Genomic DNA, 13,216 nt, shown 5'->3' with positions numbered 1-13,216 from the left:
GTATTCATAAATAAAATGTATTGATTTAAACTCATATGATGCTGCACAGAAAGCATACTTAGGGTCTACCGGCTAATTCTAATCAATAATAAAATGTAGAAATTATGGCATGGGGTGTATAGTCTATGATTCTCATTGCCTGGTAGTTGGAGGTTAATAGAACTCTACTGTGTATAATAACAGACTCCTCTGCTCACTAAGCACCTATTCACATGTGTTTTCAGTTGCTTTTTGCAAGTTAAACATTTACCTAACCTAATTTGTACCTAACTTGCATAAAGAGCTGTATACTATGTATGCAGGGTCCTACATGTTTATTTTTGGATATGATTATATGTACATTTTAAAAATTATTTTGCAAATACATCCAATTTTTTTCAGGCCCCATCAGTGTTAACTTCACACATCTGAGTGAAATGTTAAGCCGGCAGAGTGTAAAGTGGTGACATTTTTAGGTAGCACTAAACACTCACAAAACAATTCTTAGGCTTGTTGAGCCTTGTAAGTAAAACAGAATCACATACTTTTTTGGGTGAAAAACAAATAGTTTTCCCTTTTCCTTGGTAAGTTTGTCTACCTGCTCTCTGCAGCTCCTGAGGGCACTCTAATAACTTCCTATGGATCTGTGTGTGCGCCAGCATAGGTAGAACCTGACAGTTTACTGTGGTGAATACAGCACACTGTGCATTGCTACATTGGTACTTATTGTATATTCCAGATAGGAAACAAGTCACAAATGCTGATAGCCATGGAGCAGAATTGAGTAAGCTATGTCACCTAGGAAAGGAAGTGTCTGTGGATATTCCTTGCTGGTATGATCACTTCATTTCATTAAAAGCCTGAAATGTCAAACCTTACCTTTTTATTTTATTTTTTGTACTGCAACAACATAAATGTTAATAAAAACTAATGATAGAATGTGATATTAGAGAAAGCATGATGTCTACTTTCTAGTTACAGCTTTTGAACTACAGCAACAGCAAGAGGAAGGAGAAATCGTTGAATGTTTCTTGAAATACAGGGAGTCTTTTGACTCCTCTTAACATCCTCAACACCCCCAATATATTTATATTTATATCTACAAGTAAAGTTTGCACATGCTTTGGTTATGTATACAGTATATCAGTGACAAGCAGCACTATTAAAGCAGTAATTTGACCAAAATGGGTAACCTTTTTTTTTTAAATCCAGTATTTTTGATCATGTACAGTATATTGAGACTGTGCTGTTTTAATCTAAACTTAAAGTGACACTAAACTCAGGAGTTAAATCTTAAAAATGCATTCAGGTACCCTAACTATTAACAGAAAATGTATCTTATTTGTGTATTACTCGACTGTAAATCCTCAAATCATCTCTGAATTGGTGCTAACACTGTCCTTCCTTCTGGAGTGTGGCTACTTGTGTTCCCCATGGTCCCTGTGTGTTGTGAAGTAGCCACCGCTCCAAGCTTTGTGGTTTTTGAGGAATACATTTAAATGAAAGCTTCTGTGACTCGAGTACAGTTTAAATTATTTACAAAGACTCTATAGACAAATACTATCATTATTTTTATATAAATGTAGACTTGTGTTCTATGGATAACAGACAGCAATGTCAATTTACATGCATACCTGAGGATTAGCTCAGTTTAAGACTGAGGCTAGCTTGGTTTCCTTACTCTGTTAAAGTGACATTCCCCCAGCCCCCAATGCTGCTTTAAGGACTTACCTTAAATGATGCCTCTTGATCCGATCATCTTCTTTTTTCCAGCAGTTTTCAGGAGTCCCCCCAGCGCTGGTGCGGGTCTCTGATCCAGTGCTGACAGCTATGTCTTCTGTGTCCCATGGGGTCTGTGCACGTGCAAGCCCCATGCATTGACTTACCCTGTGTCTCTCCTCTTCTTCCGGCCAAAGATCTCTACTGCGAATGCTCCCGCTCCACTATCCTTCACGGCCGCTTGGGAATCTTCAGATCTTCGTACCGGAGCGAATGGTGGTGACAGAGGTAAGTAATAAACTGTTTGGTAACTTTTTATTTTTTTAATGTTTTTGCATATATCTACTGCTTGCTAGCAGTAGATATATGCAACAAAAAAAGAAGGGTTAATTCTACTTTAAGCCCAGTTAATAGAACAATGGGGGGTGGGGATTGAAAAGATTGATGAATGATGGAGGTGTCTTTCAGACAGGAAATGAAGGTGGGCTACAGATAGCTGGTGCAACTTCAAAAGGTTATATTGTAAGGGTAGAAGTTTACAGGGAATTGAGAATATTCAGTTTCAGCACAGGTAAGGAAGGAGTACAGCTTAAAAAGACCTGACATATATATCTTCAGATGTGATTCCAAGATTAAGCAGAACCCACTAGTGGACTGAGAATTGATCAATTGAACCTGTAACTGATAAGAGAGATGATAAAGACCCCATGCTATGTAAGAAATATAAAATGTCAGGTGATAAAGCAGAACTCTTCAGGTGTCTATAATGCCACATTTGTAAAAAAAATAAGTTCTCCGCAGGAGATTCCCTCAATTTAATTTTCCCAAAATCATAACAGAAAGTGGGAGAATGTCTCTACAAAAAACGATAAACAGATAAAGCCAGATAAAACAGAGAAACAGATAAAGCCAGTGCTGATGTCACCACATTGTTGTATCCTCAGTCCAAACTCCACTTAGGGCCAGCCCTCTCAACCCCAATTAGGGGGTCTTGAAGCACTTATGAAAAATAGAAAAAGGTGCCTCCTCTTTGTGTAATATCATTTATTATCATTTATTATTGAAAACGTGTTTGTGAGTACATTATCCACTTTTTAATTTTGATCAAATTTCATTAATTTTCATTATTAACGATATTACACACGGAGGAGGTGCCTTTTTCTGTTTTCTGAAAAATCTCTCTAAAATGAAGGGAAATTCCCTTTTAAACAGTTGACTCTGAAACATGTGTCCCTATTGACAGTCTATTTTTTTTCAATGAAAAATTAAACATTTTGGATTTTCCATCACTTTCTGTCCAAAATACAATGATCATCAGGACCAATAGAGAGTGCTAATCTCCCCAGCAGGAACATAGACAGCATTAAATGCCTGATAGATGTACCATCCCTTCCACATTCCATCCAAAACTTAAAAAAAAGTTTGATTTAGATATTATTTAAAAAAGAAATCTTGGAATTTCAAAAACGTTCTCTTGCAGTGGAGCTATCCCCACACTGCAAGGGTAAAGTTATTGTTTTTCTCTAGGGGATGGAATAAAGCTGTATTACTCACTGGATCTGCCTCTTCTCCCCTGGGCCCCAGCAGTCTAAGGACAGCTGACGTCATAACATCTAATGCAGGTCTGTTGAAATGCAATAGACATAAGGACGCCGAGGGACATTCCAAGATTGCAGTGGAGGCAGAGAAAGGTGAGCATTGACTGTCGATGGGCCCAGGATCGGGTGAGTATATCTGCTATATTCCTGCCCTGAGAGGAAAACGAGCACTTACAGTAACCTTACAGTGAGGGGGTAGCCCCACTGCATGGGGAAGTTTTTAAAATGGCCAGGGTTTTTATTTAAGGGTTAATAGTCATACCCTCATATCAGTTCCAGCTTATATTAACTCTGCACAAATCCAATAGCACTAGGAGAAAAATATGAAATGACCCTCAGTTTAAAGTGGCAATAGCACTCTTATTTCTAGATGGACATAAATAATGGCAAGGACACCTGTGCATTTCAAACAATTGAAAAACAGCACAAAGATTCCAAAGATGCCATTTTAGTGCCATTGGTCTCTCACATGTGGGATTCAATGTGCAATGATGTAGAAAAAACATTTGTATTTTTCCCTTAAATTGCTATTACTAATCCAAGGCATTTTTTATAATTGTTGTTATAATTTCCTTATGTAGAATGATTAAAGCTATAAAAGGACCCTGAACGCAAAACCTATATGTAATTTAAATGAAAAGGATTAAGGCATCTTTGGCACCATTCATGTTCCAGGCAGAGATTTGTAAGATTTTTATTATTTTAATGTATTACATATAACGAAGGCTACATCTATTTTCTTATAAGATTACAATCACACTTGCGTTTGACGCTAGGGATAAAAAAAAAAGACATATGTGCTTTAGATTTAACTTATTTTAGACTCCCCAAGTCTAAAATAAGACTTATCTTCCCCAAGACTAGCTTGGTTTACTTACTTTATTTAGCACAGCTTAGAAATAATATAATAGACATGGAATGAACTAGTTTAAAGGATAATTATAATTAGAGCTGATGTATGGCACTGCAGTTGTCACGCGTCGGCTCTGACGCGTGACAACAAGAACTGAGTGATCACATATTGCTGATCGCACAGTTCCCAATCTTCTCCCTGCAGAGAGAGTTCAGTCATCGCTCACCGCAGAGATTCCCCCCTCCCCTCTCTGTTCCTCTAGCAGTGATTAAAGGGACAGACGGGGGAGGGGGCAGGCACATCTGGCTATGGCTCTAGAGAGGCAGAGACAGCTGTCACTCAGGCAGCAAGGTGGATCCTGACAATATTGTTGGAATCTGTCCCGGCTCTGTGCTGTCAGTATATAGCTGGCAATAGCCCTTTTTTTCTGAGTTTTGGGTCACAGGAGGACATTAGTAAATCTCTTCCTGGTTTGGGCCATAGCTCTCTTTTAATTCTGGCCATATTTCTTTCAATCATATTAACAAAGGTAGAGTTAACAAAGGCAATAAAACCAAGTGGATTTACTTGGACCAAACCTTATTACCCCTCAATTGTATCAGAAGAATATTTAGGGGTTGATAATGAAGACATTTCTAGTTTAGAGCATGCTCAGAACTGAAGAGGAGGATAGTTACCAGAATTATTGGGTAGCCAATCAAAAAAAAAACACTGACAGCATTCTGGAAGGAGCAGAGATGGTGAGTTGATTTTAGACTGTAATATAGACTGTTACTTAGCAATGTGAACATTCACATTGTTAGGGAAACCGTCCTTATTCATTTAGTAAATCAATCCATGTGTATATTAAGATTCTAAAGTATTGGGGTAGGACAACAACCATGAACAAGCCTCTCCAGAAACTAGGCATGATCCCCATTGATGAAGACAGACCTAGCCTCAAACAACAACCTTGAATAATAAATGATATATGGAACTAGGCATATGGCATACTGGATGTTGTTAGTTTATGGTTACTTGTTATAGTTGGGTTGACTGACTAAAGGCAAATAGGATTTTCACATTGCAAGGGATTTTGCACTTTGCAGGAGAATGTTTCCTTAATTTATTGAATGTGATGAAAATTGACTTTAAAAAGAATACCCAATTACATACGTGGATAATAACAAAAAAGGAGTATTTTTTCATGCACATGATTGGATGATGGAAGTCAGCAGAGTTTTACCTCATTCACTAAGCTAAGGTAAAATTCTCTTGAAAAGTGAACAGCCAATTTGCCTTCAGTAAATCCGGTTGTCTGTTCTCCTAATTACCAGTTCACTGATACTAATTTTTATACAATTTTTTTTATAATAATGGAATCATTTTTTAAACCTTTGCTTTGTCGTTCATCATTTTGTTGTCACAGCTTCCCTAAACCCTGCAGAAAAATATTTTAAATGTACCATCTACTAGACCTGCATTTTGCTCTGTGACTGGTTGATTTTTAAAGAGGGTTTTTATGAGTGTATTACATTCTAGTTTTATCTCTATAAACAATGAACAGACATAGATTACCAGCTCATTTAGTAATGCTATGTTACCAGCAAACTCCTTCCAGATGTAGAAGTGACATTTAGGGCAAAATGATTGACAATATATTCTTTTCACTCCACAAATCCATAGGCTACTTTTCTGTCATATTAGACAAAGATGCAATGACACTACCTGTAGATAATCCAAATTATCAACAGTAATTATACTGCAGTGAAACTGTATAGTGTAGAGTGATATTCCTCAACATCACTATAAACAAACAAACAAGGATAACAACTACAGGCTACTAACACAACGTTATGGTGAATGTATAGTGGTTTAGTACATATTTTATTTATTTATTTATTATGATTTGGTCTAAAAAAATGTACATTTTAAAAATATAATTTATCCAGTTTTAGACTATTTTTACCTGTTGAAATGCATCTCCATACAGGTTATTAAAAAAAGAATTGTTGACAGAGATCAAAAGCTTATGCTGCAACTTACACACAGAGCTGGAAACGTTATCACAGTGACTTATCCTTTATTGGACAGCACAGTCTGAAGTTTCAGTCAAACATATGCGACCTAAAGGCAGGCAGCTACTGCTGTGCTGCCCACCAATAGTGCAGTGGGAATCCTTTGTTAGCTATTAGATGTCACTTTATAAATAAAAGGTTGTAAAACATAAATGTAAAGAAAACAAAAAACACCTGAAACCATTATTCATTTTATTTTTCACTTCAAAAAACAGAATGCTTTCTACCTTAGCTTCCTGTTGCAGTTTAATGTTCATATAAATTCTCTGCTAATTTGGAGTACCTATCCAGCATCCAATGCAAAATGATTCAAATGTAAATAGTAGAAGCCAACACTAATGCTGCAAAATCCCCTCGTTAACCCAAAATGTTCATGCCAGTCAAAGAGTATGTTATTTACTTCCAATTATTGCTTCACTGTGAGGGTCAACATTCAGGCTTATACTTACTAGGTTTGGATGTTAATTACATATGTCTCCTATGTTAGTTGTGCAGTATTCCAGTCATACTCCAAGTGCTCACACTTATCAGTGGGAGCCCACTAGGAGATGCAATATAAATCAATGGGCAGACACAGCCCAAATGTTGCATTAAACATTTATAGTGGAAAATCATGAAGTCTTTGTCAGTGAATATGGCTTTGTGCACTGAGCCATTGCAACCTCTTAGACTTGTCATTTGGGGTGCACTCAGTGGGAACTGAAAATAGGCCTAAGTACCTCCTTTTAAGAAAAGAGATATACAAAAAAAATATGATTTGCTTATACTGTATTTATGTTGCTATACGTTGATCTGCAATAAGCACAATTTCAACTACAATGAATTTGGAACTTTAGAAAATAAATCTGCTCTGATTTTCAAATGCTATTGGCTGGTCTTGGTATCACTCACTCATCTGCAATAAACGTCACCTGTTTCTACTATGACTGTCCCCATAGTGTACTGACAGCAGTAGGACACGCCTGGCTAAACAACAAGCTGGATTGAAGGGAGACCATTTATATAAATATGGTTCAATTATGGAAAATACCAAAACACACATCTCTGGCTACTATAACTTGGCACGTGGCACTGATCATGTTTTCATGCTTTGCTTGTACACATCCTTTAAGCCTGCCCTACCCATTATTACACTTCTGTGCCCACTGTATTCTCACACCATTCCAGTGATTTTGTTAAACAGAATTTGATTATCAATCTGTTGTATGATCAGGTCAAATTTCCACCGCAGACTTGATGACATATTACACATTTCATTTTGATCATATTTCTTCTCTAGTGCCTGCAAGTTAAAAGGATATTGCGTTACCCCATGGGATCTTCAGAATCCTTACTTCTAAAAGATATCCTTGTGATGGTTTCTCTGTTCAACATCCTGTTGAGAAATGGATTGGAGTTTTCCGCCACCTTCAAAGAAGGAGACCCCAGAATTAGTATTTGTAATGTAGTGAGAATAAAACATATATATTTTTTTTTACTCCAAATATATTCTGATGTAAAAATTCGGAGTTGAACTCATACATGATTCATTATGCAAATGCAGAAGTCTATGCAGTTATGTTTTATTTTGATAACGTTGCTTTAATGTACGATGTGCAAAAAGATTGGAAATGAAAAAAAGAAACTACTACAAATGTGCTGAATTCGTATAAGCATTCATTATTTTGTCATCTTAGCTTTCTGAGATGCAGTTATCATCTAAATCTCAAGATGCAAACAGGAATCTGATTAAATATCTGTTTGCTAAAATATGTTTTCCTACTCATAGACTCCCAGTTCTCCTCTAGCATTATGTTACTAAGATAAACTCTATACAAGTCATGAATGATGAAAACTAAAGGGAGGAGCATTTACATGTAGTAATTCAGTAATGAAATGATAGTTTCTTTCTGAATTAACGGAATTCAAAATGTAATTGTTTGTAAAGCCTTTTTTTTCTCTAGCTAGGAAATGGATTAAACCCCTAGCAGGTTATTTGTTGCTGTCATTGTTTCCCTTCACTTCCTGTCCTCGTGAAACAACAGGAAATTAGAGAAAATGTACACAAAGTGAATAGAATTTCCATCTTGGGCCCATTTCACACAGGCATCTTCAGTTCTGATCAGGAGGGGATCCGTGCACGGATCCCCTCCTGATCGGAACAGATGTCATTGTTGTGACATCTACGTCCGTCCAGTTTTTTCCTCCATCTTGCAATGAAGGAAACATTTTACATTTCCGGACCCATGTTGGTCTATGGGGAGTCGGAATTAAAAACAGACATTGGTCCATTTACAATCAGATTACCCCTCATCTGGCAAGATCAGGTCCAGTAAAACAGAACACAGTTCTGTTTTTCCTGACCTAGCCAGAGTCGGGGGTAGCGGATATTTACAGATGCCTACCCGGGTAAAAAGAGGGATACATTTCCCCAGCACAGACAACAATAAGAATCTGACAAAAGGTCTAACTCTTCTCTAATCTATTCAACATTGGTTAAAAAAAATGCCTTTACATACACTTTAATTGTGGTGAAGCCATTTTAATAATGATTTATAATGTACAGGGAATAAACAGTGTGATTTGCAAAACAAGCAGTCACTTTGCAAGTTCAGGGCAAATTGACAGTTTCTCTTGCAAGAAGAGCAAGAAAAGAACTCACAGTCATTTTCCCTGTGCTCCCTCACCACTCCATTCCTCTTTCAAAGTGCTGACTTCTAGCCCAGTGTAAGCTTCTTGTCAGATGGCGTTGGAGCTTACGCTGGGTTAACTACTTTCTCCTGCTCTTCACCAAAGGCTAGGTTGCCCTTTAGCGTGAGCCTGAAGGGATCCGAAGATTTCAATAGCAAGCAGCTCCAGATGCCTTCCCACTTCTTTAACTAAGTTGTGAGTGCTCTAAATCCCAGGCAAGCTCTGGTATCCAGACATCAGTTAGTCTTCCAAGTTAAGATCCTTACCCCACGCCTAACTTCAATGTGGCTCTATTGACCAGTGACTGGGGTAGCAATCAAGAGGGACTAGGTTCTCATTCAGGTAAACTGGTCAATATTCTGCTTACAGAATCAGTTCACTCTATAGCTATGCTGAGGTAGCAGACAGACACTTGGAGGTGCCTTCTATGAGGCAACAATGCCACTTTAGAATCCTGAAAGTGATGCTAAATGCAGAAGTTAAATTTTAAAAATGCATTAAAGTATCTTAACTAGTAACAAAACTGTATCTTATTTGTGCATCACCCAGCTGTAAGTCCTCTAACCATCTCTGAACTTGTGCTGACATTATCCTTCCTTCTGGAGGGTGGCTACGTTTGTTACCCATGGTCCTGTTTGTATTGTAAAGTAGCCACTGCTCCAAGCGCTGCTGTAACTGGAATCTTACGGGTATTATGGTGGCTCTGCTTTGTGTTGAGCTGACTGTGTTGGGTTTTTTCCAGGAGTGTTTTAATCAAGGCACCTTCTTCACCACAGAAATAAGATTTAAATATGACAATGGCATGCGAGTTCTGGAGAAATGATGGTGGCATTGTGTTCGGTGTCTGTGTTTGACTTCATTATTTCCCCCAGTCAGGTTGGGGTTCAAAGTTCTCGTTAACATCATACAGAACATAATATATGTGGGTTAAAGTTAAAAATGTAGTTTCTAATATCAGGTTAACGATATGTTTGTGTGTGTTTGTGTACATACTGCATGTGTGTATACCGTCTTTCCCCGAAAATAAGACACTGTCTTATATTGTTTTTGCCCCCAAAAAACACACTAGGTCTTATTTTCAGGGGATTACATATGCAGTATATATAGATATATAAAGAGATATAGATATAGATATCTATATCTATATCTCTCTATATATCTAGATATGTGTGTGTTTTTTATATACTACATTTGACAAAACCCTAATAACTTTTTCCTAGTTGTGGTTGTTGCCACTGTGTCCCTCCTTTCTGTTTTTTCTATACCTGTTTTTTCCTTCCTTTGTTGGGTGACTGATGTTTAGTGTCACATCTTCATGCTTCATGTAGGTAGATAGGCCCACCCTTATCAGTTATAGACTGTTATCAACAGGGCTGGTGTAAGTTTAATATACAGTATATTAACAGCCATTTTGCTTGTCTGTTGAACGTTTTTTAGTGTTTTTCACAATGTGGGTTTTTTGTAGGTCTTTGTTTAGCTGTGGAAAGTAATAATTTCTAGTATAAAATTTATGGATTCTTAGGAAATTTGATTTATTTTAACCTGGCTGGAGTATTATAAAACCCATCTTAAAATCAAATCAGTAGAAGGTCCCTTGATGGTGGAAAATTAAAGATTTCTGATCAAGTGACAGATTTCTATTTTTCTTAAAAACCATCCATTGTGTGAAAGGAGGAAGCAAATGTGGCCACTATTACAAGTAAAATAAAGGCTAACATACATGTTAATTTTTAAGAAATCAAATGATAACTGTATGTCACATCTCCATGCGTTCCATGCATGCAGTACCTGTCAAAAGTACCTTTATAAAGAGCAGATTAAATACTACAGCATCAAGAAATACATTTTTTAGATACACATTTATCTAATAAAGTAGCTAAATCATAAGGCAGCGTTATCACCAAGGGATTGAAGGTAGAGATCTTAAACTATTTTCTGCACATTGCAATGTTTCCTCAGCTATCTGCTGGCAGAAATACCTTGTTTTTCTGATATGAAGACCTACCTAGCAATAGCAGGTTGACACAACAACGTTCACACCCTTTGGCTCTGGAAGGTGCTAATCTGCTAGCAATATCAACAAATACTATAAAAGGATGTTCCTAAGGAAACAGAAATTGTCCACATACTGGCTTTATTGCAAAGTCGGTGTATACCTTTTATGACACAGTCCCTCAATGCCAGTGTCGGGAATGGATTTAAAAACTGCCAATAAAATGATTTCCCCATGGAATGCTGCTGTAAAATAAGCCAGCAATTTTACATTTTTTTCTGAGAATATTATACTCTTATGTTTAAGCCTGTGAAAACACAGCTAGAGAAAAGGGAAATCGAAAATACCTGTATATTGTATATTGGTGGTCAATAGTAACTTCTGTGTTTTGATTCTCTCTAATTATCCATCCGAAGGTACATTCTGTCCCTTGTCCACCCTTCGCTTGATCGTCACATTCATACTTATAAATGTGCAATATATTTTGCTCTCTTTCTTTTTCCATATCTAGCTAGCATAATATTCGTCTTCTGTTTCAGTGTTCTACACTGAAGATCGGACGCAGCTTATGCAGGATCAGTTTAAGGTGCTCAATAAGCCTGTGTGTTGTGGAGACCAAAGTGAGCTAATGTTTGAAAAGCTGAGTACAGTGAAGAGTGTGAACTTATTTTGCAAAACAAGATGACCTAAAAGCTTAGCCTAAAAGCGTAACTCCTGCTGTGGCTTGTAAAACTGCAATGTAAAGATAAATATGAAACCTTGCTGGATTCTTGTTACCTTGCTAAGACCCTTTTTCGCAGCCCCTGCTGCGATTTTCATCTGCCCCTGGTATCCTCCATCTGCCCCCCTGAGATTCTCCATCTGCCCTGCTGTGATATTCCATCTGCCCTGCTGTGATCTTCCATGGCTCCTACTGCAATCTTCCATCTCCCCCTGTGATCCTCCATCTGCCCATGGTAAGATCTTCCATCATTCCTAATGCAATCTTCTATCTGCCCTGCTGCGATCTTCCATCTGCCCTGCTGCGATCTTCCATCTGCCCTGCTGTGATCTTCTATCAGTCCTACTGCGATCTTCCATCGGCCCCCTTGCGATCTTCCATCTGCCGTGCTGTGATCTTCCATCGGTCCTACTGCAATCTGCCATCTGCCCCTGAGATCCTCCATCTGCCCCTGGTGCAATCTTCCATCAGTCCTACTGCAATCTTTGCAATCTTCCATCTGCCCCCTGAGATCCTCCATCTGTCCTGCTGCGATCATCCATTTGTCCTGATGCAAACTTCCATCTGTCCTGCTGTTATCTTCCATCTGCCCATGATGAGACCGTCCATCTGTCCTGCTGTGATCTTCCATCTGCCCCTGCTGTGATCTTCCATCAGTCCTGCTGCGATCTCCTATCTGCCCCCTGAGATCCTTCATGTGCCCCTGCTTTGATCTTCCGTCTGTCCCCCTGAGTTCCTCCATCTGCCCTGCTGTGATCTTTCAACTGCCCCTAGTGCAATCTTTCATCAATCCTACTGTGGTCTTTGCAATCTTCCATTTGCCCCCTGAGATCCTCTATCTGCCCCCCTGAGATCCTCCATCTGCCTTACTGCGATTTGTCATCTGCCCTGCTGCAATGTTCCATCAGTCCTACAGTGATCTTCCATCTGCCCCTGCTGAGATCCTCCATCTGTCCTGCTGCGATCATCTATCTGCCCTGCTGCAATCTTCTATCAGTACTGCTGCAATCTTCCATCAGTCTTCCTTATGCCCCCTGAGATCCTCTATTAGTCTGTATTATTTTAGAAACATGTCCCTTTAAGAAAAAGTATTAGTAATTGGTATTGGTGAGTACTTGAGGGAAATTACGTAAAAAATGGTATCGGTGCATCCCTACTAATAACTCCTGCACTGTGAATAAAAGCGAATGCGGAGTCTCGCACTGAAGCTACAACATTAAACACTACATACACTACATACCAGTGCTCTCAAGTACTAGCCCACAGGCCAATTGCGGTCCGCAGGCTGATACTATGTTGCCCGCAGCCAGCTCACAAGTCAGTTACACGGTCGCGGACCGCGGACCTGACTTGCAGGAGCAGCTACACGCTCTGCATCTCTGGCGGATGCAGACCGCAGAGCTGCTCCTGTCACCGCTGGAACTCGGATCCTTTTGGCTGGAGCTCAGTTCTGAACCCCGGCCGAAAGAAAGGATGGATTAGTGAGGTCTGCAGCAATCACCCACTAGAGCACCAGGGATCGGTAGTGCCTCCTCACAGCCTCTTCCCTGCAAAAAGGTAAGGCTCTGTATTTTATTTTATGTGCGGGGAGGGGGTTGTTATATATATATATATATATATACATAT

The 13,216-nt window shown here is 38.7% G+C and overlaps 1 protein-coding gene across 1 annotated transcript in view; it reads right to left on the bottom strand.

The window, feature by feature from the left end:
- Positions 1–13,216, bottom strand: part of LOC108785342 (carbonic anhydrase-related protein 10-like) — a 341,295-nt gene that overhangs the window by 51,594 nt on the left and 276,485 nt on the right. The window contains exon 6 of the mRNA XM_018554392.1: positions 7,541–7,613. Coding sequence (XP_018409894.1) covers positions 7,541–7,613 — 73 coding nt within the window. The remainder of the gene's footprint in view (positions 1–7,540; positions 7,614–13,216) is intronic.

The sequence above is a fragment of the Nanorana parkeri genome, unplaced genomic scaffold, assembly GCF_000935625.1.
Source record: "Nanorana parkeri isolate BGI_ZX_2015 unplaced genomic scaffold, ASM93562v1 scaffold156, whole genome shotgun sequence".
NCBI classification, from domain to species: Eukaryota; Metazoa; Chordata; class Amphibia; order Anura; family Dicroglossidae; genus Nanorana; species Nanorana parkeri.
This window is presented reverse-complemented; position numbering and strand designations above follow the sequence as displayed.